General features: G+C 40.2%; 1 protein-coding gene across 3 annotated transcripts in view; it reads right to left on the bottom strand.

Annotated features, from left to right (window-relative positions):
• The window catches only part of ADAL (adenosine deaminase like), a 594,669-nt gene that overhangs the window by 251,781 nt on the left and 315,798 nt on the right, over window positions 1-27,090 (bottom strand). For all 3 annotated transcript variants that reach the window (XM_044078655.1, XM_044078653.1, XM_044078654.1), the window contains exons 6-7: window positions 12,071-12,197; window positions 10,426-10,506 (exon numbers count right to left, since the gene is read on the bottom strand). In XM_044078655.1, coding sequence (XP_043934590.1) covers window positions 10,426-10,506; window positions 12,071-12,197 — 208 coding nt within the window. The remainder of the gene's footprint in view (window positions 1-10,425; window positions 10,507-12,070; window positions 12,198-27,090) is intronic.

The following is a 27,090-nucleotide window of genomic DNA, read 5'->3' as shown; positions in this document are numbered from 1 at the left end:
AAAAGATCCTTTAATGTAACCAGGCAAAGTAAAAATCCACAATATCATCCAAGCGCTTTCACTCGACCACATGTGAGCTTTCTCAAGGCAAACAACATTGCTGGAAGTTCATTCACATTAAATACTTCCAGAATCATCACATGACTTCCTGTGAACCTTTCCCAACAGGAAAATCACCATATAAGGAAATTCTAAAATACATTCTTATTATCATTAAAAATAATTCATTTTCTAAAAATAATTCATTTTCTAAAAATGTCTTTACGACTGAATAGCATAATGAACTTGAAATTGAATACAAACTATTAAAATATGTCATAAAAACAATTCTGTAAAATATTTTTATAGTTTTATAATACAAATAAGTGCAGTAATCCCTTTTAACCATCGGGGGTGAAATCAAAACTCTAATTTAAAACCTAGAGTTACTAACTGGCATTGTAAAACATTTCTTACCTGAGTTGCCAATGTATAACATTCCATATATCATATTATAAAATCTTATGGATTCAAAAGTGAATAAAACAATAGATGTCATGTTCTGCTAAACTGTGTTATAGATGAGCTTGTCTCAATTTTAAAACACTAGTGATGTTGAGGGTGTCATTCAGACCTGGGTATCTAGTAAGCTGCCAAAATAGCTCACGGTATTCTAATTTTGACTCCCAACTACCCCCTCTTATATCCGGTTGTACCTGTTCCAACACCATAAACTTTATGTCCATGTCCTTACACGTCAAGGAGTGTTTATAAAAGGCATTACTTTCCTTCCTTACATTGATGTCATTGAAGTGTTCGTAAACCCTTCTCCTAAACACCCTTTCGGTTTTCCCAATGTAAAAAGCATGGCACGTAACACAGGAACCAAGATAGACCACACCCTTGGATCCACAGTTAAAATGTTTGTTGGAACACAGTTTAGCAGAACATGACATCTATTGTTTTATTCACTTTTGAATCCATAAGATTTTATAATATGATATATGGAATGTTATACATTGGCAACACAGATAAGAAATGTTTAGAAAATGATTATTTTTAATGATAATAAAAGACATTTTAGAAAATGAATTATTTTTCATGATAATAAGAATGTATTTTAGAAGTTCCTTATATGGTGAATTTCCTGTTGGGAAAGTTTCACAGGAAGTCATGTGATGATTCTGGAAGTATTTAATGTGAATGAACTTCCAGCAATGTTGTTTGCCTTGAGAAACCTTGCATGTGGTATTTTCATTCTTGGTTTGATTTTGCTTTTAGTTTTGGTGTATTTTGAGATTGTGGTACAGTGAAGATTGGAATATTTGCACTTTCCTCACTGTAGTACGATCTCGGAGTTGGTCTATATATTTAGCGGGGGGGGGAGGTCACAGCCCCCCACAGTAGCAAGTTCGAGTTCTGGTAGTTTCAAGATTGTGAGCGTTCGTGTTTTTAAAGTTTTGCTCATATGATATAGACCCTAAATGGCAATACCTCACATCATCACATCTCTCCCTCTTTTAAAGACTTATGCTAGTTTTTCAAGTGCCCCTTGAGAAACATTGCTTGAGAGGAAGAAGCCTATCTGGGAATATATTATCCCATACCCTGTCTTGAGATCCCATCTGCTTTGGCACTGCTGACTCCACTACAGTGCAGCACTGTCATATCATATGCCTGCAACCCTAGGGTCCACCATAGTAACTTCGCATTTTGCTAGCTGGCTCGATGTAGCCATAGATTCCCCTCAGACTCTTCCTGTCATTTATTGTAAATACTTAACACAAGGGCTTTCCCATTATGCTAAGGCTTCGTCCTATGCCCATCCAGCAACTCAAATGGTGAAAAATCTGTGGATTCTTGGGGTACCTCTCTGTAAGCAAACAGATGGGGAAAATATTTGTCCCACTCTCAAACTGGTCTGCAAATGTTCATAGCATGGTCTTTAGGGTAGAATTTAACATATTCACAAGACTATTAGTCTGGGGGTGGGTAGGGGGTGGTCTTTAGGTGCTTCACCTCACAGGAGGTCTGATATGAAATTGGCACCTCTGTCAATCAGTATTTCTCTTGGGAAACCTACCTTGCTGAAAATCTCTAGCAAAGCATTTGACACCTTATCTGCCTCGATGGAGGACAGAGCCACCACCTCAGGGTATATAGTAGCATGATCCACTACCACTAGTATATATTTCTTCCCAGTGGAACTCGGGGTACTCAGAGGCCCCACAATATCCTTAGCTACCCTCTGAAATGGCTCCTTTATCACAGGCAAAGGCACCAAAGGAGCTTTGATCTTGTCTCCTGCCTTGCCTACTTTTTGGCACTGATCACAGGTCCTGCAGGACCCTGTTACATCCCTTGCAATCTCAGGCCAATAAATGTTCTGCATAATATGTCTCTTGGTACACGTTATGCCCATATGATCTGCAAATGGAATGTCATGGCCAATGGCTAGAAGTGCCAGACAGTAGGCTCTGGGTACTACCAACTGCTGCATTACCTCACTTTCTAGCCCTCCCTCAGGGGTCCACTTTATAAAAAGTAACCCTTTGTTCCAGTATACAGAATCCCCTTTTCCTTGAGAATCAGATGCCTCCCTAGCTACCTCCCTCAAGCCTCTCACTGTAGGGTCTGAGAGCTGAGCCTATCTCAACTCTGTCTTTGTAACTCTTCCCAGCTCCCCTTCCACAGGAAGTTGGGTATCTTCTGACAGCAGTGCCTCACTGCCAGCCTGTGTACTACTACTTCCCTCTGCTCTTGCAATCACTCTGTCCAAGGGAAAAATCAGTACCCACAAGCAGCTGTGGCTCACCTTCAGTCTCACTGCTACTGGGTAGCTCCCGCACTGAGGTAGCCACATCACCAGTCCTGGTTTCAGGTGTGCAGTCTGTCTGGGTCCCCTCCAGACTACCAGACCCACATGCCTGTCCCCAAGCCTGACTGTGTGACACTGCATGCAGACAAGGTACTGCATTATCAAAATAATTCCCTTCCAAGACATGTGCAGAGATATCCTCAAACACACCTACTTGCTTGCTTCCTTTTCACCCTCCCAGTTAAAGAATGGGATCCCTCCTAAAGCTCTGAATGGAGTGGACTGCCCAAGCAAGTACTCCTCTTTAACCACTGCGGGCATCACAGTGGTTATATCAGAGGCTGCGTCTCTCTTGGCAGTGGCCTGTTTTCCACCTACCAAGATCGGATATAATCTCTGCAGGTAGTTTATTACCCCTGTTGTTTCCAGACAACTTACCACTGGGATTCTGTTATTCCCACTTGCTGGCTCCCCCACCTTTTGTTCACCACTTTGCCTCCATGGACATCTATATGCTACATGGCCCCACTGGTTATATCTAAAACATTTAACCCTTGATCCTGGCCGTGGACCTGAACTAGTGGCTTCCCCTGTTACTAGCAGACTATGATTAGACTGCCCACCATGGGTTCCCTTATATCCATGTGCAGCACTGGGCATCCATTTCCTGTGCAGTGATGCCTGGCTTGCTAGGTATAAGTCTCCTTTTTTCCACAAACTCATTTGCCGAGTTGCATTCCCTGTCTGTCAAACAGATTCCCATGTCCTCAGGCAAACTGCCAAGGGCTTGTTTCTTCACCAAAAGGTCTGCCAGCTTTTCAAAAGTGGTGGCCTGACACCAACTTACCCATCTATGAAAAAAGTGCTTAGTTCAGCAATATAATCACATATATTTTCATCTGCCTTACATCTATGCTCTCAAAACGTTTTTCTGTAAGCTTCAGGTGTTAACTTAAAACATTGTAATAAACAGTGCTTAACTTGATCATAATAAACAATCAGTATTGGACAATTTAAAAACAATAGTAACAACTTTACCATGGAGTAAGGGGATGAAGAACTGTAACCAGAGCCCTCGGTCAATGTTCTACTGTTTGCATACTCTTTCAAACAGATGAATACAACTATCAAAATTATCACCCTCTTGGTACTGAGGAAGGCATTTACTGACCTTTATTGCTTTTGGAGTAGGATTACTCCCTTCGCCATTACCTTCATGACCCTGATGAAGAGTCAGCATTTCCTTTTCATATTGCCTCTGCCTCTCATTTTTTTTAACTTCCAAATGTTTGGCCTCCAGTTCAAGTCTCTAACTCCGGATGGATTTTTCAGTCCTCTGAGAAGTTTAACCATCCTATTTCTGAGAGCTGTACATCCCCAATGCCAGTCTGGTTGTCTTCCTGGTTGCTGGTCTGTGATGCAGCTGTGATTAATGCAATCATTTCCTCATTAGTCAGGCTGGCATGCCCCAGTCCTTTGGCTTGGCACATCTCAGCCAACTGGTTCCTTGTCAGCTTGCCATAATTCTCTGCTGACATCCTTGCTGCTCTATCTAAGCCAACAACAAATAAATAAATATAACTATTGTGATATGAAACTCTGAAAGTCTACTTTGTGGCTGCTTGAGAATAAAAACATCTTCCTTTGTGACCACTGCTTACATGCTACAGGACTTCAATATCCACACCACCTCTCAACAATATGTGAGCATGTGATGATCCCACCACTGCCACCAATAAAAAATGTGACACCTACCAATATGTGATGGGCACCAATATATATGTGTCATCCCCATGCTGGGCCAGTAATCAAGGAGCCTTAATCCTCACCACTAACACTGGAGAGGGACATGGACTTGGGATACAAATTGATACACTCAGTATTTCCAGATGCAGATCTCTATGCATCAAGTACAATTTCCCTTAAGAACACACAAGAAACCCACTCAGCCTGGGATCTGGATGTCCCTATATCTGTCTCCCTCCAGATCCCCAGTAAGATTCCCCACTGGTACAGCTGTAGGGTTAGGTCCTCAGCTGAGTGTCCAAGCCATGTCCTCCAGCACCCTCTCTGTAAACCCAGTACTTTGTGTCCCTGTCCCAAGTAGCTGACACACACTCTGAGAGATTTACTTTTCACACACACACACACACACACACACACACACACACACACACACACACCCCTGGGAAATGCCGGCATACATCACCCGCTCTACCAACTTTGCCCAGACTATACGGTAGTTATTACTGCCACCAGTCAGTTACTATAAGGCTCTTAAAAAGGGTATCCAATTGTACTGTGTAATATTAACACAAATGGTAGTAGTTCACCAAGATGGCTAGGCTTTCTGGAGTGGCCCACACAGTGTCACCAAATAAATATAAGTACTCTCAAAGTTTAAGATACTCTCTACAAGAACCAGCCACAATAAAGGCTTTAAATATATTTAATAATAAATAAATAAAGAACATGAAAATTTTGAGTATATATTTACAGTAAACCACAGAGTTGAAATCACAGAAAAAATTGAAAACAACATTGATGAACAGACTCATACAAATAAAGAAAAACAATCTCTAAACTAAGGAGTCGAGCCTCTTGTTCTTCTAGAGTGCCTTTTGTTGAAGTTGAAATCTCTAAACTAAGCTTCACTATATTCCTGATTGAATCTAAGAGAATTTATTCTTCCCTAATAACTCACTTGGGCAAGGCAAGATGAAATATGTGAGCAGTCTTTCTAGTCAGTCTCCCAAACAGAGTACTCTATACTCTGAGATTTCTTCTTCTTCTTTCGGCTTTTTTCCAGTTAGGGGTCGCCACAGCAAATCATCTGTCGGCTCATGATTGGCAGTGGGAGTTTTACGGTGTTGAGTTGCCAGCCCGGCACCCAACCTTCCACAGAAGGCACACACTCACACCTAGGGCCAATTTAGAGTGCCCAATCCACCTACTGCATGTCTTTGGGATGTGGGAGGAAACCGGAGCACCCGGAGGAAACCCATGCGACCACAGGGAGGACATGCAGACTCCGCACAGAAGGCACCCCAGCCGAGAATTGAACCGGAGAACCTCTTGCTGTGAGGCGGCAACGCTAACCGCTGCACCACCGTGGCCACCCTACTCTATACTCTGAGATTACTCCCTGTAAAATATAATTTCCAAGACGACTTACAGAATTACCTCATCTGATCACCTGACTCTAGGTTCCCACACTATCTCCTTTTGAAATTTGTGACAGGACTTTAGCAGACTGCTACAATGCACATTTAGAGCTTTTATGGCAATGCCTAGGAGGTAGAACCATTTATAACAATTCCCCCTTCTTTACAAAAGTTAACAGATAATGGCTGCTCCCTGACCTACTCAGCACTGTGGGGTGCCACTCAATGATTTAACAGCTTGCTTACATTTCCCTTATTTTTTTTAAATAAGCCAGCTGGTTAACAATTGCTGTGCCAGTGTCCTCTATTAAAACATATACGTTTAATTCAGATACCATAATGCATGTACATTTCTCTTTATTTCAGCAGGGTGCATTTTTGACACATTTTAACACAATTAACACAAGCAAATCTCCCAAAAACATTTTCAGCACAAAAACCTGTTCAAATAAGCTTGATATACAAAGGACATACAATTATTTACAAAATTCCAACTAGCTGGACTGGCACAAGTCATACATCCACTGCCGTATTTCACCCTGGCATAGTTGGCAATACCCCCTATCGTCCAACACATAATCTCTTATTTTCTCCTTTTCCTATAGTCACAAACTGTATGATAAAAGGTTAGTATTAATTTTCTGTTACACCTAATTATATATGCAAAAATGTACAAGTAACCAAGATGAAAATATTACATACAATGTAAAAGATGAAAATACAGTGTATATTGCCTATGTATGAGAATACCGGAGTCTTTCTCAGCGGGCTACTGCTAAAAAAGGGAATCTCTCCCAGTCAAACTTTTCCAGTCAACAGATAGATAAATAAGTAATAAAGTATGCATCCATAGTGAGAATAACTGTGATCATACCACAGATAATTTGAGGGGACCCATCCGTGTGGTAAAGCATTTAGGTGTTGCCTCTGTCCATCAGTAGTACATGGGATAGTCCCAGTGTAAATTTTCTGATTCTCATCCATAGATCCAAGTTGTGCTTCAATACGACTAGGGATGAGCTTTGTTTCATGTATATAGGGAATCTGTTTCAGAGCAGCAGTATCCTCTGCGAGACATACCTGTCCCTCAATACCATACTGTTGATGTCGCAGAAGAGGTTTAGATCCTTAGACAGGGTATTCCTGATGGATGGGTAACTGCAAATTTAACCCTTGTTTAGTACACTTGTCCCTCACAATTCCTTTCAGAAACTCAAAACAAAAAACATGCCTCTGAAAAAACAAAAGCAATAGCATAACATAAAACTTAAAAAAATACTTAATGAAATATAGCAGTTCAAAAAGGGATACAGCCTTAAAAAATTGAACATTCTAGAATAAAACAGCACAATCTGAAGTTGTTTGGAGGAAAGGGGCAACATAAGGAAGGGAAGGAACTCAAACTACCAACAAACAATGGGTCAGAAATGTTTATACTAGTGGTCTCCAACCTTTTTTGTACCAAGGACCAGTTTCGTGTAAGACAATTTTCCAGGGACTGGCCACTGCACACGCAAAATAAAGTATATAATATTTATTTATTTGACTTTTGTTTAACAGGGAGGCCTGACTGGGCTAGAAGTCCATTTTCAACTGAGACCTAGGGAGAAAAGCTCCAAAGTACAAGAAAAAGACAATTGGCAATAAGTACCAAAAAAAAAAAAAGTGTACATTCTGCTTAACACCATAACATTGATCTACTATGGTTGAGAGGTACGTAAACCTAACAACAACTTGACTAAGTTTATACGAGCAATATAAAATCTGTCCCTATTATTTGGCTGCGTCCAGCATACCTCTCAGTTGTACAGATTTTCACAGAATGCCCAGATTTCTGCCTCACATTTTTGATCTGTTTCTAATACAATTGTTGTTTTTTGGCAAATCACTGGCAGGTCATTGAGGTCTGAAGTCAGAAAATACTGGCAGACAGTTGAGTTTCATACTACACAGCCTTCAGAAAATTCATGATAATGCAAAACCTGTATTTCTATCTATTTTCTAAGTTTGTAAGAGCATTACTTAAAAGTGTCCCTATTTTTGGGCCTTTGTCCCCCCATTTTTTTTGCTTTGTCCAGATTTCTTGATCTAAGTGGTTGAGAGGTATGTGTCCAAATTTATTGTTGGAGAGGTTGAGTGGTACGGTTGAGAGGTACACAAACCTCATTGCTTCTGCTGCTGCCAGGGATCTCTGTCTCTCTGTCTCTCACTCACACACACCCACACCCACACCCTCTCTTCTGCTTTCATGCAGGCATTCACACACACACACACACACACACACACACACACACACACACACACACAGTCTCTTTTGCATTTATGCAAGCATTCACTCACACAAGATCATTCTCACTCTCTCCCGATCTCTCACACAGTTACTCCCTCATTCATACCTGCATTCACTCACACATAGCTCTCACTCCCCCGATCTCTCTTTCACACACACACACACACACACACACACACACACACACACACACACACACACACACACACACACACACACACAGTCTCTTTTGCATTTATGCAATCATTCACTCACACAAGATCGTTCTCACTCTCTCCCGATCTCTCACACAGTTACTCCCTCATTCATACCTGCATTCACTCACACATAGCTCTCACTCTCCCAATCTCTCTCTCACACCCACACACACCCACACCCACACACACACACACACACACCCACACACACCCACACCCACACACACACACACACACACAGTCACTTTCTCATTCATACCTGCATTAACTCACACATACCTCTCACTCTCCAGATCTCTCAGTCACTTCCTCATTCATACCTGCATTCACTCACACATTGCTCTCACTCTCCTGATCTCTCACACACACAGCCACTTCCTCATTCATACCTGCATTTACTCACACATCGCTGTTACTCTCCCGATCTCACACTCACACACACATGCACACAGTCTCTTTTGCTTTCATGCATGCATTCGGCCACATGCAGACAGACACATAAACACTCTCATACACACATACACTTTTTCTTTGTGCCCGACAGCCCAATGCCAAGTGATCCATGGCCCTGTGGTTGGAGACCACTGGTTTATTTATTTATTTTTTTTATTTAACATTTATTTTACCAGGATAAGTCCAACTGGACATCATGTGCCCTTTTTCACTGGAGTCTTGAGGAGAAAAGCTCCAAAGAAATAACAGTGTACATACATGCTTTAGATAACAATAAAACTGGCATACAAGATAAGAGAATCAATGAAGTACAAAAACAATTATGTAGAACAATAAGATACTCAGGAGTAGTACCATTATTTACAATATATACAAAAAGTACATTTCAGGTGAGAGTATAGTGTATGCATTAAAGGCTTCAACGGGTCACTTACATATGGAAAAGTGTGTCTTCAAGGGGGGTCTTTGCAGTTGCAGAGAGACAGAAAGTTAGTATTTAGGTGTAATTTAAGAAGGCCTTTGAAGGTGCCTGTGTGACATTGTAGCCTGAGTTCAGGTGGGAGGGTGTTCCATGCTTTGGCAACATCATGGGAGAATAAGGCCTCCCCAGAACTGTTATTGCATGGATTAACTTCAATCAGGTTTTTGATACATGAATGTAGCTCCCTTTTAGGGTTGTGAAAGTTTAGCATGTCGGCAAGGGCAGGGCACTTCCCCAGATGGAAGACAATTTGATGGGCTATGATCAGTTGGTGGTAGCGTAGGAGGTTTGGAAATTCTAACCAGTGCAGTTTTAGTTAGGGATAGGCAATGGTGGGAATGTGATCTATTATTGGCAGCGAACCTAGCTATTTTATTGTAGCATGTAGAGAGCTTGTTCAGGTTGGTTTTGTTAATATTGGTGAGAACTGGAGAGGCGTAAAGTAGTCTTGATAAGAGATGAGGTCTGGCCATTGTTGTTTTAGTCTCAGGGGTTAGGAATAGTTTGCAACGATATAGGCAACCTAGTTTTTTATGGACTTTAGAGATAGTTTGGGATATGTGCTTGTTGTATTTAAGTTGATGATCAATAGTGATGCCTAAGAGATTAGCCTCAGTTACTGGAGTGATGAGGGTGCCATTGGTAGACATGATGGTAAAAGTGGCGTTGCAGTGTTTGGTTGGGTGGAATGGTATTAGCTGTGTTTTGGGGGGTTTAGTATTAGTTGATAGTTGTTTAGCCAGTTCTCTACCTCAGTGAAGGATTATTTAATGTAACTGTGTTCCACCATACATAGGAACTTCAGTATAAAACTGGAAAGAGATATCATAAGTGTTGTAAAGATACGTATGTGAAAAAAATCTGCCTGCCTGCTCTTTTGAGATTCCCAAATGACTACATGGTTACTGTAAAAAATCTGCATTACTCAATCTCCCTAAAAAGGTAACCGGCATTTTAAAAGGCTTAGGATGATGCTAAAAAGAACCTTAAACCACATTATTTCCCAGATTTACAAAGTTTATATTTACACTGTTTCTTCTTACCTCTGCAAGGTGCAAAGCCAGCTTCAATCCAGCATTTTTCGCTTCTCTGAGTGGTTCAATGAAATCGCTACTTTTGTATGCCTTAAATGTGAGATGAGAAAAAAATTAGGCCATGGTTTAAAAAATAACCTCTACATATGCTCCTAGTTCTGACCATCTAAACCTACCTTCGAAATGCCAGCAGAACAAACTATTTTTAAACTACAACTTCAAGAAAAGATAAAGGGAAGTAAATGCAGCTATATAAATCTGAAGAACCTCATGTGACCTCTCCAAAATAATGTCTGCCACTTCACTGATGCATACATTAGTGTGGATCTACATATCACAGACACAAGACAATCATGATTTTTAGTGGGTCATGGAATAAAACAGCATAAGTAGAAGAATGTGAAATATATCAGGTAGGGTTAAATTGTCTGTAAATACTACTTAAGAATGCCAGGGTAAGTTTTGTCTAGCCAACTGACTAGAAACAGTACTTTAGTAATCCCTTCATAAGGTGGATGGGTACCCCCAAATTCCCCCATTCCACCTTTGAAGCTAGTAAGTCACCCTTACAAACAGAATTAATGATACAAGCGCAGTACCAGAGGTGATCAGCATGCGTCTACACAACTTTAATGCTGACTGGATTAGTCACTCATAATCCTGCTCACTAGTGTAAGTGAGACTGGATAGATTACACTTTCAGAAACTGATTTTAATATATACATCTATGACTTGGAAAAAAGGTAGTTCCCAGAAGAACTGTTAACAATACACGTATACCTGAGTTAGTTTACTCGATTATTTACTTTGTTACTGGGATTGTCTAACCGATCCAAAGCCCATTTATAGTGGTGGCCTGGGTGAAAAAAGCTCCAACACATACATACACCACACGAAAAAAGTGTGTCATACTTATAGTACTAAACTACAATATATAAGACAAGGCAACATTCTATATACCACACTTATATTACGTTTTGGCAAGAGACTTGGGGTAATATAAACAAAAAAAATTGACAAGGGCTGTGGATTCAGTGAGTTTGCAACTAATTAACAAAAACTATTTACTAACTTATGTCTTGTATATATTTACTTATATACTGCATTGTGTTAACCTTGTTCATTGCAGTGGGTACAGCACCCTTTGCCAGAGGTAACCCAGGTGTAAAGTTATCCTAATACCATCTTCACACACCAACTATAACATGACTGGGGTAAGATCAAGTAAAAATATTAAAGTACAAACTGTTTGTCTTTAGAAAATGGGTTATGTGGCCTGGTTTAACACAGGCTCAAGGATATTTGTTAGTTTAAGTCATTCTATTATTCTGTATGAAATATACTAAAAATACATCAGTTTCCTAGTGTTCAAGAGTACAGAGCACATAACAACAGCACCAGGAAAATGGCATCATGGGAACCCATACCAGCATTCAAAAATGAGACAAACTAACAAAGCATTCTTAATACAGACAGAACCACCATCTCATGTAAATGGACAGTGCAAGGCTTGCCTTTTGGGTGTTCCTACTACACCAGTACTGAGGATGAACCAAGGACTTTGCTTTAGTGCTGCAAGACTAATGACAGCCTCAAGAAAACAATTCAGATCAAATTACTTTGGAACGTAGAAGAAATATGACTGTTAACTTACATTTGGATCCCCACTAAGATCTACACCAACAACCACTCCGCCACTACACAGAAAGAATTCTTCAGCCAGTTTTACAGTTTGTTTGGCGACATCACCGCCATATTTTCTATCTATGGCAAGCAAAAACCTGAAGGAAAAACAGCAAGTGTTTATTAAAGTTACAGTCAGGAATAAAGTTCAGCTGGTACTTCACTGTATCAATAATAAATAACTATATAAAAATATCAAGTCATACCATACCATACTGCTGAAAACAAGTCACCTGCATGCTGAGGTATGCTTAATGAATGCAAGTGCCAACACACTTTATGTATAGAAGAATGGCACTAGAGTAGCAAAGACTGATAATGATGGCCTAAACATCTTGGTTCTGGTAGGAATTAGTCAAAACTTTAATAGTTGGTGACAAAGACCTAAAGTCAAAGTTGGAGCTACTTGCCATGGCAGTAATCCTAGGACTCTCTAGTAGACACCAGTGGTGACAGAAGCAGATAACTTAAAAAATAGGCATGGTGATACATGTTGTCAAGCCAAGAAGGCAGCAGCTGTGGCTCTCACTGATATGATGGCCATGGTGTGGGAGGTGTTTGGCAAAGTCATGGAGAGTTTTTAGATGGCTCAAAGTGGTTCTTGCAAACTAACCAACAGCTTTTGGAGCTGGTTGTAGTAGGACACTGTGCAAGCTATTCTCAGTAAGAGTAGAAAAATGCTGACTTCAGCTGGGAACACTGTCAAGAGGTGGAAAGAACACACTGAGGAACGTTTGCATCTGGTCGACATCCTCTACTTAGGCACCACTGCAGAAACAGACAGATGGGGCTACTGAGGCGATAAAACAGGTCTGTTGCAGTAATGTTTGGGAGTGGATAATATCTGGTTGAAAATACTGAAGATGCAGGACAGTGTTGGGATAGCAGTTTGATAACATGCCTTTTCTATGTTGTGCTAAAGTCTGGAACAGTATCTTGCTCTGGATTGACAAAATGGGGTAGTGATCCCCATTTCCAAAATGGAGGACAGGGGAGTATGTACCAGTTACACAGGGATCATACTTCTAACAATCCCTAGAAAAGCATCTTCCAAGGTGTTGGAAAGGACACACTGTCAAGCAGTCATGCTTATAATTCAGAACAACGTGGATTCTGTCCTGGCTATGAAACACTGGTTCAACTTTTTTCTCGCACACTTATTGGCGAGGTCATGGAACTATGCCAGCACTACTTTTATATGTGCTTTGCAGATGTGGGGCATGCAAATGACCACATACCCTGAATATCTTGTGGGAACTGACAACAACAGGGGGTCCAAGGCCCTGTTTTTCAGCAGTGAGAGTCGTGTCCACATTCTCTGCATTAAGTCAAATGTAAGGCATATGTTATCTGCCCACTTGGTGAATTTCATGAGAAAGATATCAAGGTGCAGCCAAGGGCTGGACAATATCCAGCTTGGAGATGTGAGAGTACCACCTTCGTTCTTTGCAAAAAATATTGTCCTATTAGTGTTCACATGATTCTAGCCTACAGTGTGCAATGCAGTGATTCTCTTTGTAAGAAGCAGATCAGATGAAAATCAGAACCTCTATATCACAGGTCATAGTTGATTCACAGAAAATAATGGATAGCCCTCTGCATGCGAAGGGCAGCAGCTACCTTAGATACAGGAGGTTGGGTATCCTGGGGTCTTGTTCATGTGTAAAAATATAGGGAGTGAGGAGGCTTCCCAGTTTACAGGTGCAGCGGTGGCAGGACAACAGCCACTGTACCGTACTGTAGTGGTGAAGCAACAACTGAGTCATGGAAGAAAGCTCTCAATTCATCAAGCATGTCCTCATCCTTACCTAATGTCATAAACTTTGGGTAGTGACTGAAAGGAAAGGCTGAAAACATTGTTTGCATGCAGGACAAAGAGGTTCTGCCCCTCAGAAGGTAACTGGGCTCAGTCTCAATGGCAAAGGAACTCTGACTACAGCCGCTGTTCCTCCATTTTGAATGGAGGCAGCTGGGACATCCTGTGAGGATGCCTCTGTTACCACCCCCTCATGGGTGGGTCACACCAGGGAATACTCACTGGAAGGAGTAGCCCAATGAAGACCCAGGACATGTTGATGAGATTAAATCACTCAGATTGCCTAGAAATATCTGGGGATCCCACAGGATCAGCTGGAGACAGTGGCTGGAAATAGGAAAGTCTGCTATACCCTGATCAGTGTCCTTCACCAGGACAAGCAGATGAATGAATGATACTTGTCAGTTCAAGGAAGAAAGGCAGTTGGCACTGCATCCAGAATTTGCACCTGCTGTCCTATTTTAATAAAAACAAAACAAGAAAAAAATACACACACTGTCCAATAGCATTTAAACTGTGGAAGTACTCCCCCATATCATTTACACACTCCTCACAGCTTATAGTTTTTTGTTTTTGTTTTTTAAAGGGCAGCTTTAGTCAGAAACTTAAAAAAAGATAAATTCTTATATCAGTGACCTACTAGGAGGGGCCCTCCTTGATTGGTCATACAACTGAATTCATCACTTTACCAAGTCATAATTTTTCTTAAAAGATACCATACTTAGAAGAGTATGTTTGCTGCCCGCTTATGCCTTGACATTATGCACTGACAAAATAAGCAACTCCAGCACCAAAGCCTGTCAATTCACCACTAACCACTAGTGAGCACATGTCCTGCAGATTACAAACTAAACTTTAAGATGCGACATTTTACATTGCTAACAAATGATATGCAAAAATATACTTGCCTAACTATTTATGTCAATTATGGTCAATAGATTGAAAATACCCATATCTAAAATAATTAATGAAGACCAAACTGGTTTCATACATAACAGGCATACACAGGTTATTATTAAAAGAGTATTAACACTGATAGATTACCTCAACAGAGGAAACTATGAAGCACTGACAATAGGTCTAGATATTCAAAAGGCCTTTGACTCCTTAAATTGGGGTTATTTATTTAAAGTCTTACTGTTATATGATTTTCCCCCCTTTTTTATAACAATGATAAAGAAAATCTATGAAAATAATTTAGCATATGTCAAATTAGGTCCCTTTACTTCCAAAGCAATCCAAATCACTGCAGGTACTAGACAAGAATGTCCCATGTCCCCTAACCTATTTGCTCTGACCATAGAAATACTTGCCATTTTAATACGTAATAACCCAAAGATAAGAGGTATAAATATATATGACCAATGTTGTTGTTTGTCTTCCGGCTTTTCCCGGTAAGGGGTCGCCACAGCGGAACTCCGGTCCGCTAATGATTGGCAGTAGATTTTTACAAAACGCCCAACCTTCAACGAAGGCACGCCCATTTACGCACGCATGTCTTTCGAACGCTACCCAACCACGGGGAGGACATGCAGACTCCACACAGAAGGCACTCCCAAGCCCAGCCGGGAATCGAATGGTATAGTTCTAAAATAATGATGTTTGCTGATGATGTCTTACTTACGTTACCCAAATCTAACTAAGTGTTAGGTTAAGTGGATATACTAACAACAAATTTCCAAAAAATCTCAGGACTCTCCTTCAACAAATCTAAATCAAAATATTTATTATTAAATAAAAAAAGAACACACAGGTTCCAGTTAATCATATTATTGGAAACCAAGTTTCAACTCTAGACTATTTAAGAATAGTCCTAGGTAAGAATATAGAGAAAACCTTAGTTTAACTATGCTAAAGCCATAGATTTAATCAAGACATTAATAAGTAAATTGAATAATTTGTTTATAACATTTGATGATAGGTTACAACTGATAAAAATGGTTTTGTTACCTAAAATATTATATATAGCACAAGCCCTTATACTTCTACCAGGAAAGAAAATCCTTAAAGAAATCACTTCAACTCTGATGAAATTCCTATGGTACCCCAAAAGAAAGAGTGCCATATTCTCATCATATCAGAAAATGGGAACAAGGGGGGTTAAAATTCCCAGAGATTGAAACTTATATAAAGGCATCTATAATTAAAATAGAGATGAATTGGATAAATCCTGGATACTCTTCCAATTGGAAACAGTTACACTCCATTATACTAATGAATGAAAATTATTTATCAAAAAATGCTTTGGTAACTGACAAAAATAAGATATGGCACTATTTAAGTTTAAATTTACAGTATAGTACAACAAAATTAACTAAACTAACACAAACAATATTTTTGATGTGTTTAGAAAATTCATTAATACAAATCTAGATATAAAACTGTGGCATAGATTTTTAATACCATTTACTATTACAAGGGATTTCCCTGATAAAACATATAGAGAGATTTTTTATTTATGGGAAAACAGTAACCTATTTTGTTGGTTGCAATGTATTGAAAACCAACAAGCTTTGAACACACAAAGTATATTGTCAACCTATGGCCTATCCCCTAATGACTGGTTGGTTCTTCAGAGTGTCACAGCATACACCAAGGATCTGTGTAGAATAATACATAACTCATCCTTCAAAACTGTACCAAAAATTATAAACTTGATTTTTAGAATTCTATATAATAATATCAATGTTAAGAATTAATTATCATATTTATACAACACTTTAACTGTCTATAAGACAGCTCCTAAAGATTCTTACTGGCAATACCTAACTAAAGGGTTTCAAGTATTATTATCAATGGAAGATAAAACAAACATTTTATTTTCAGTTTAACTTCTTATTCACAATTCTGGAGGATTTTTCATTGGAAATTTCTACACAGATCCTTTTTCACACATGGGAAACTCTCAAAAATGAACCCTTCAAACAGAAAGTTATGTTGAAGATGTCATCTGTCCACTAATGCTGACTGGTCTCATATTTTTTATGACTGTACTAATATTAAGCCATACTGGAATGAGATTAACAAATTTCTTCAAGCTATCTATACTGATATATTTGTTTTGACAAAGTCTTTAATTCTATTGAATGTTGCCAACAGTAATAATATGAAGAAAGGTGACCTGTATTTGTTGTGGACAATGTTAGCAACAGCCAGAAAATGTATAATTAGAAGCTGGAACTCTAATGTAGCACCCACAATGTAGGAATTCCTATCATCACTGAAGAAATGCATACTAATGGAGAAAAGAACTAAAGAGTTAAGAAATTTTTCCTAAGCCATTGGTTAATAGTCCGTGGAGGAAAATTTTGAATTTGATTGATACCCTACAGATGGAACCAAACTCTTCCTATCATAGTTTATATATTAACTGTGGCTCTGCTTGACAGGGGCACAGGAAAATAATTTTCTTGGTTGGCAAAAGCCAGGGTACCATTTGGCTAGGCTTATATAGGCCCTAGGGCCAATAGCCTAGTACCTGCCTATGAACCTATGAACTTATTATTTAACTACAAATGTTTTTATCTGAATCCTTTTTGTCAGGCTGAATGTAAATACTGTAAATAGTTATTGAATGTTATGAATATATTAAATTATTGTATTACATCAAAATAAAAATCATCTGAGTAAAAAAGAATATACATGCCTAACTTACAGGAAACTATATTAGTACAGACTGGATGGAAAGACTATCCATTGACATGGGACAGTGGAAGAATATCTGTGACTCACTAAGGAACAGCCCATCTTAGATCAAATAATAAGATAAGAAAGTTTATACCCAACAATAGCAACACTTGAGGGATATTACAAATGGGATGATCCCCAAGTAGTAAACACCCAGGGTGAAGGAGCCAGAAGACAGCAAAAGGACCACAGAGAGAAGGCCAGAAGCAAAGCACTACCAAAGAAAACAACTCCTGAAACTGAGTCTGGACAATAACGAATGGTAAGATATGTACTAAAAATAAAATGGTAGTGGGGCAGAGATTTACAATAGAAACCTTCTTCAGTCTTGTACTGAAAGCAGTCATATCATTAGTGGGGTGGCCTATGATGACAGTATTTGCCTTTGCTACTGAGGGCAAAAGACTTTGCACCTGGTGATGCACTCAGAAGGGTTTGCTTGGAAACCATGTCTTCATCCTTAGCTCTTCTCTCCTTGAAGTGAAGCAGACAAACAACTGTTCAGTCTTCCTAACCTTGTGCATGATGTCCAAGTGGAAAGGCTCATCCCCCTTACTTTTTATGCCAAAAACAGGGAGTTAAAAGGAGTTGTTCAGGAACACAGCCATAACTAGGCTTGGGTGAAGAGGGCTGCTGCCCTGGATGCAAGCTGTTAAGAGATGTGATCAATAACTGCCAGTGGGGTATGAGTGCAGTACTGGGGTTCATTTAAAAGCTGCAGATGTTATTGTGGCTTCTTTATTGAATGTATTTTGTTTTTTGTTCTTTAATGCTGGGTTGAGAGGACATGACATTCTGGACACTGCCCATAGTACCAGCTGTCCTAGCCATGGTTCTAAGGAATAAATATGAAACCATTCAATGTAAAAAAAAATCAGTTAATTCCAAGTGAAACCCAATCCTTATGGCAGGTCATAAGCACTTTCCTACATATGACTATTTACAGCGCTAAGATCCTACTATTTTATGTGATTGCCACCAGAAAAAGCATTTTCTAGATAAACTACATTTGTCACTGAAACAGTCAGCTTGAGCTGTGGATAAGCAAACCTGTCACATGAAGTTCAGTTCCTATGGTAAGAAGAGATTTTTCAAAGGAAACCTAAGATATGGTACTCCTTCAAGGAACTACTTGACCAGCCAGTGATAACCAAAGCCCTGCCCTACACAGGGTCATGATTAACAAAATCAGTAGACACATGCACTCTGACCACAGAATAAGAGAGTCCTAAATCTTACAGGAGTATGTGGTAAGTCAAGATCACCTGCAATTTAAAGGACTGGAGGCTGTGTGGGATATGGAAAAGTGCTTACAATTTGAGACGTAGGCTTGCCAACTGAAGGGCTTCATAGCAGCCTCAGTCACTTCTGAGATTACAAAGTTATCAAGGAAACTATGTCAGGAACCAGGCTGTGCGGTGGAACCAGCTGCATCTCAACTGTGGGGGACATCCAGTGTCAGAACCAGACAGTGTCCTATACTTTCAGGAACTTGAATGCCTGAAACCACTCCATTTTTGGGCATCTCTGACCTGGATTTTATAATGAGGAGTAAAATCCATAAAGAGAGCAGTTAGCATAATAGTTAAGCTCCTCACCTCCCATGCATAAAGTACAAGGTTTGAGCCTGACTTTCGGCCAATGCCTGTATGGAGTTTGCATGTTGTCCCTCTCTTTTCGTTTTTCACAAACAACCTGAATAGCTCTACCCAGCATGGCACACTTATTCAATATGCAGATGATTCAATCCTGATCTGCAATGCCTCATCTCCCACCATTCTATAGCAACTTACCCAGGAAACCTTTAACTCTGTAGAAAAATGGATCTCGGGTATCCAAATAATCCTAAACCCCAGTAGGACAAAACTACTCCTATTTTCCCCTAACAAATCAAAAGCTCTCCTTTTCCATCACCTCTAAAACAACACTACCATCTCCCCTTCTGACCACACCAAACTTCTTGGTATTGAAATTGACAACAATCTTCACTTTGATATCCACATCTCACAGACCATTAAATTGGTTCACAAAAAAATGGGTGCACTATATAGGCACAAAAACTTTCTCTCACACCAAGCAAGAGTCACCTCCTGTCCACACTACTGTACGCAGCACCTATTTTCATCCATATTGGAAAAAATGACTTAAACAAGCTAGAATCCTGTTATAATAAGATAGCCAAGTTTGCTACAAACTCCAGTTACAGAACACATCACTGTGTTGCACTAAAAGAACTAAAATGGCTAGAGTTACCACAACTATTTAACTACCACCAGCTAGTTACTGCATATAACATCCTTAAGTACCCTAAAAAAAAAAATCTATATCCAATCTTCTTACCCATTACACTGCAAATTGGCATCACTGATCTACTGACAAATCTCTCCTCTGCATGTCCAGGGCAAACAATACTGCAGGCAAAGCGCTCTTTTCCCACACCATTGCTAAAAACTGGAATTCCCCTCCCCCATTCTCTGACCACTGCCTCTACCACCCCACAATTCAAAAACTTCCTCAAATCACATCTACTAAACACCTGGTTATGTCCTTGTTCATAGTTTATAGTTCAATACTAAGATAACTGCCCTTGTGGGCCATTTTAGGCCTAGCCAGTTACCCCAAGTGAGAATCAAACCCTGCACCTTGTGTCTGTAAGGTAAACACCTTAACCATTATGCCAGCCTCCCCCTTGTATCGCTTAACCTTTACTCCCCCCCTTCTTTTTCCAACTTCCAGGCTACTCACTTTAACCCTCTACAGTACTAAACCCAGCCAATAACTCTGGCTATTATTTGCTATTTCTCATAGCGGGCGATTGCTCCTCTTTTTGTCAAAATCACTATACACCTACACATTAAATGGGATTCCTGACTGTTTCTCCTGAAAAATGTCTTTTTCCAATTTATTTTATATATTTTCAGTGTTTGTCTGGCAAAATGTCTAACTCCATGTTGTATTATTTAAATGACCTTTGTATAACACTGTATAAATTTGCTTGTTTTTTTTTTTTTTTTTGTAACAATGTTTCAGAGCTTTTCTCCCCAGGCCTCTATTGTAAATGGACCTGGTCCAGTTGGAATTTCCCAGTTAACAAATGTAAAATAAATAAAATAAAAGCCGGATATAAAACCAGTCAACCTGCCAAACATGAACTAAGAATTGCTACACTCCATGCAGGTTCACTGACAGGATGGAGCTTGGAAATGGATGACATGATGGTACAGATGAGGCTGGACATCCTATGTATCCAAGAGACAAGATGGAAAGGCAGTGCAGCAAAGCCAATTGGCTTGGGATCCAGAGTCTACTACTCAGGAGGAGGGCAGGCTATAAATAGTGTGGGAATTGTCGTGTAAGAGACAGGCTTCAGAAGGCAGTGAGGGATGTCATCAGAATTCAACACGGCAGTCAGACTCCAGTGTAATTATAAGGCAGTATTCATAATCTCACACTATGCCCCACAGTAGGGTTGTGATAGTGAGGAAAAGAGTGTATTCAGACAGCAGTTGCAGGACCTGTTAGAAAAAGTAGGACAACATGAACTGGTGTTGATAATGGGTGACTTGAAAACACATATTGGGGCAGACAGAATAGGATACGAGGACTGCTTGCATCCACATGGATGGGGCAACACGAGAAAAGGGGACATCCACAACTGTGAGCAGCAGAGAGGTATCAAACTCCTGTCACATTGCATGAAAGAGGGTGATTGATAAATGGATACGCAAAGTAGTGGAGCGTAAGATGGGAGATGAGCAGTTCAGATTCAGATCAGGATGCAGCACAACTGACCCAATGTCTGCAGTAATGCAGACAGTCGAGAAGAAGCTAGAGGTGAGGAAGGTGTCCAATTTGGCATTCATAGACTTGGAGAAAGCATATGACAAGGTCCCAAGAAAGCTGATTTGGGCAGTACTGTGGTGGTTCAAAGTCCCAGAAACATTGGTAGAATTAGTGCAGGCTATGTAAATGACCCAATGACTGAAGTACGAACACTGTTTGGTCTCACAGAGGTGTTCCCACCAGGAGTGGGTGTACATCACGATTCAGCTCTGTGCCCCCTGCTGCTCATACTGGTGATGAACTACATTAGTAAACAGGTCGGATGGGACAGATCAACAAAGTTGTTGTATGCAGACAATGTTGTATTACAGGCAGACTCTGAGCAAGAACTTCAGCAAAGGATAGGAGAATGGAATGCAAAACTGATGGCACATGGGATAAAATTAAGTATAGATAAGAGTGTGGTAATAGCAGCAAATTGGGGAAATCAGAAGCTGATAACCGAGATAGAGGGAAGACAGTGGAACAAGTTAATAGCTTCAATTATCAGGGAGGGGTGGTTGAGGAGAAGGGAAGCCTGAATGAAGAGATAAAAGGTAGAATCAGAGGGATGCAGCTAACTGGTACAGTGTGTCAGGTGTAGTATATTACAGAAGAATGTCAAAGATGATGAAAGGTAAGATGTACAAAATAGTGGTACGATCAGTACTACTGAATGGTACAGAAAAATGGGCAGAAAGTTAGAGGTGATGGAAATGAAGTGCCTGAAATGGGTGGTACAATGCACACTGTGAGTCAGATGAAGAAATAAGGACATAAGAGCAGAAACCAAAGTAACCCCAATTGTCGAAAAGATCAAACAGAACAGATTACAGTGGTTTGGATACATGTGCAGAAAAGCAGAAGACAATCTGGTGAAGAGGATTTGGGACAGACAGGAGGAAGGTAAGAGGAAGCAAGGACGTCCAACAAAGAGGTGGATGGATTGTGGTCAGAGAAGATCTGCGACAGTCAGGCAGGAGTGTCGAAGAAGGCAGGAGTGTAGCAATGAATCGAGAGAGACTGTGACAGTTAACATGACACCCTGACCCCATGTAGAAAATGGGAACAATGGGGTGGATGATGATGAGTAGAATCTGTAAGAATGGGGGTAAGGCCTATAGGAATATCTCATACTATAGGTAGGAGGACATGTCTTTCACAACCTCCCCCTTGCCATGCTTTAAAGAATAGAATATGGGAAGGACATCATTGTCAAATAGGCTCATTTCTGGAAGATGCAGTTTCTCAATCCACAATCCCTGGAAAAGTCAGGAGAAACAGCTCAAAGAGTTAATCAGTTTGTTCACTTCCTCTGAGAGAATGATGCCTCTCTCTAACCAGTGACAGATGTATGTATGTATCATCTCTTGGAACAGGATGGACTGCTGCATGTCACCTTGCTTATGCAGATAACGTGACAGACTTGCTGTCTGTCTGAAACAGAAGTGGCTTCAGAAGTAGCTTCATTTTAGGGGCCTTCAGGCCAGGGGAAAAAGTGAATTTCCAAATAAGTGATGTGAAACTCCATTCTTCAAGGGCAAACATGATCCCTGGACAATTCTGAGTCGCCAAAGTACCTATCATTATGAACTGCAATACATTTGGCTACAGAAATGAGAGCCCCACTGGAAGGTTGGGGAATACAGTCCACAACTTCAAGGCCCAACATCCAGAGTTGTAACACTAGGTGAAGATCCAATACCATGTGTTGACTCTGAAGCCGCTGAAACCTCATAAGCCATTGCAACATCTGCATCCTTAGGTGTACAAATGACACCTTGAAAAGTATGGGCACCATTAAGTTCAACATATGCAAGTTTTCAGGCCTGGACTTTGCACTGTATCGTCCCTTAGGCCGACAGATCCATGGCTTTATAAAGACTAGCCATTGTGAGGGAAAGAGAGAGGAATACTCTTAGCTTATAATCACACTCAGGGACTGCAGCCAGGAGAGCACCCACAAAATGGAATATCAACAGCCTGCCTGCAGGAAAAGAACATTGAGGTCCAACTCCTGTGAAGCTTAGTTCACATTAGTAAACACATTTATAAATATTCTGGGAACTGAAGAAACTCAAACAGCATTAAGTTTGTACTGGAAGTAATGATCACCTACCAAAAACCTGGATGAACCTCCTGTGAGAATGTACACAAAATGGTATGCCAAAAGACACCCACAAAGTCCACCTACATTATCGTGGTGCAGCAAAGGCATAATATATTGAAAAATCATAATTTGCAACCTGATGAACAAGATGCTTTACGACGTCCTTTAAGATCAGAAAGGAATAGAATCAGTCTATTCCCATCAGAAACAGGACTGGCAGGAGTAAAATCTCTGAACCTGTTTCAAAATGAGGAATAGCTTCTACAGTCTTTTTGACAAGACAGTCTAGTTTCTTAACAGGGCCCTTTTTGGAGAAGGACTATACTCTCCAAAGTATGGCCGAGCATGATCATGTCAGTACCAATGGCTCTCGGTTATGACTTTCCAATCTGTGGTAAACGCAAAGAACCTCCCATGGAAAATTCCAGACCATAGTCACGACCAATGTGACATGTCTAATGAAGTGTAGTCATCCTTTTGGGAAACCTGGCCACCACTAGAACAGACAGAAAAGTATGATACATAAGAACTTTCCTCAGGTGGTGAGGAGATTTCTTCACTTTCTGTGGCTGATTAGACCTGGCAAAGAAATAAGAAGACTGAAGGGAATTATAAAGTCACAGTGGAAAGAGACAAGTTCCATCTTAAAGGCCGTCCATGAGGTATAGCTAGTTAGGGCTAGTGGAAGAACAAATCCCATTGAAATAGGCATCAAGAATGTTGTTTCTGAGTTCACCATTAAGGAATGGATGACCTTAACCACTCCATTACGTATAGGCACATACTTTATTCTCTGGCCACAGTATCCGAACACGAGTAGCTTACATGAAAACTTACCTTAGAAGCAGTCGATTAAGTATGAATTAGGTCAACTTTCAGCCTAGACTCATGGAGGTCAGGAATATCTCCAGCACCTAGTTCGTTAAGGTACACTGTAATTTGGTATGAAGAGGAACAACTCAGAGTTCTGAGGCTAGTATGGCAAAGGAGTACACTGTCTTGATACAACTCTCTAGAGATTTAAGCACCACATATGGTAACAGGGCAGCAAAATGCAGTGGTTTCCTGGGACTTGTACAGATCAAAAACATCACACAAGCAGACTCACGACAGGTTGTACTTCAAGGTCGCAAAATAACATTACTGACAACTGGCCCACCAAGTGGGATTAACTTGAGTACTCCACCTTCTCTGCTAGATATTCATTTCAGCATTTTTGAGGGGCAATGGATGTGGGCACAAGGCAGCCAACACTAAACAACATGAGCAGTAAGGTCTCTCCATAGGAGGGGATCACCTTATGGGAGATGGATGGGGGGAGTAATCACTGTCTTTCCCTGCCTCAAGAGATAATGGACTCCAGGTCTTTAGACTCCAATTATTAACCTAAAAGGGAGCGCCATATCCCAATTAGCTCCGTAAATAAGCTCATCTGTAGTCTTTTGCATAGATGAAATGGAACTAGCATGTAATCAGCACATAACAGCATCCCTCATAAAGGCCTCTTTCTGACATGCATTGACCTTACCAGGCCCAGTGCTAGCATTAGGCAATATTTCTTAAGGGTGAAGTCCCACACATGCAACTCATGCTACCTTCAACCTCTAACCTTGGAATGTGATGATCTGGTGGTCCTCCTCCAACTCTGGACAGCAGACACTACTGGACCTGGATGTGGAATTCTTGCCCTCAAGAATCCCCAACCTGTAACAAGATGGCTCCACATGGCCTTGACCAGGGTTAGGCCAGATGGCATCAAATTCCAGCTAATCAAATAAAGAGTGAGCAGCACCTTTAAACTGGAATGCACCTCCTAGGCCTTGGCTTGGGGAACGTACTTCCACTGTGTCCCCTATCATCTGATGGAAGTGAAAGACTAGCATAGGCATAGCGCCTGCTTGTCAAAGTTAGGCTCAGCAATTATGAGAATTGAAAGATTGGTTTAGAAATAGCCTTGTTTTCAGACGGGCTTAAAGACCCGTATAGATTCCTTAATGTGTAATGTCACACACAACAGCATTATTTCTTTCCAAAAGGAGACTCCAAGTTGCACATCTAATAAAATACATTTATCAGGTCCATTTCATTAAATCAAAGCAAAAAACATTGAACACAAAAACACTGAAAAAAATGCATCCAATCAACACTGGTTTTGCAGTGGAGGGCAAGCCCACCTAAACCCACTACTAATTATATACACCAACTCCAAGATCACACAACGATGGAGAAAAGATGAATCTCCCTTTCCCCACTGTTTTGCGATCTCAAAACAGGTTTGATTAAATGTGAGTCTTTGAATGTCACTCAACAAAAATGGCATTCGAAGTAAAGAATTACACCTCATTTACCTAACATATGTCTGTTACGACTTTGTAACTTAATACCCTACGAGGCAGCAGATAATTAAGTGTCTGCCATCCTATTTGTTCCTTTTCTAACCTTTTGTCTTACTACTACTTCTGCAAGTGAGTCTGCTTACCTAGGTATGAAAACCACCTTGGGACAACTTTTAGCTGAAACCTTTAGTACTGTTATTACATACAGTCTAGTACAGCCTCATCCAGCATCATGTCTGCCTACAGTGTTACTTCTTGTCTTTCATAGCAACTAGCTTAGAAGTAAATTCTCAATAATGTGGTATAATTTAAATGACTTTTTGAATATTCTTACTGTTACTGTGTGCTGCTCTAAAAGACAAGCAAGACACCTATCCAAAATACATCATAAGACACAGAGAATTTGTAAAATGTAGCATCAGTCTTACTTGAGATAACAAAACTTTATGCACTATGAAAATCAAAAGCAATGGATATTTTTTTAGAAATTTTGTGCCCAAATTTTTCAGAAGAAAAATTAAATTAAATGTAGCAAGTTTTTTCTGGCTATTTTTTTGTTCTAAACAAGTAGAATCTCAGTTGTCTGTGATTGCAAATATGATGTATTCCCCCTGCCTGGCATAATCAGGAAAAACAAAGAAAGACTAACAGATTAATTAATGTTATTTACTGTGGCCACCTGACACATAAAGAAGGGGTTAGTCCTCAAGGCATTGTCCTTGTGAAATATGATGTATGTGGGGTGTTGGCAAACAAGGCTTTGAGTTCAGAAATCTTTCTGGCTCTGCTGACAGCCAAAAGAAAACTATTTTTTTTCATGGCAATAAGTCCAAAGTAGTGGCAGGTTCAAAGGAAGGGAGCACTAACTTCTCAAGGACAAAGTACAGATCCCAATGAGGAAGTAGCAACATGACACATCAGGATATGAAGTCTTCCTAGCCACTATCGGATGTGAAGAAACCAGACTTTAATCTGAGGGAATGAAGGTCTCGCTGAAGTTTGCCAGACAGGAAAGATGGCAGATTCTTGAACGGCATCAGCAGAGAAGCCTGTGAAAGAGATGACACCAAAGCAGGGGGAGCCCACACTTGTTAGGACTAAAAGGAGACTACGAGGATCACTTCAGCATTGCAAATTCTCGGCCTTCTCTAGAAACTTAGGAATAAGGAGAAATTAAGGGAAAACAAGAGTCCAAGAAACCACTTCTGCATGTTCATAGG

Source organism: Protopterus annectens, chromosome 7.part1, assembly GCF_019279795.1.
Source record: "Protopterus annectens isolate FY-2018-M chromosome 7.part1, PAN1.0, whole genome shotgun sequence".
NCBI classification, from domain to species: Eukaryota; Metazoa; Chordata; order Ceratodontiformes; family Protopteridae; genus Protopterus; species Protopterus annectens.
Note: the sequence above shows the minus strand (reverse complement) of the source record. Positions and strands in the feature narration are given on the sequence as shown.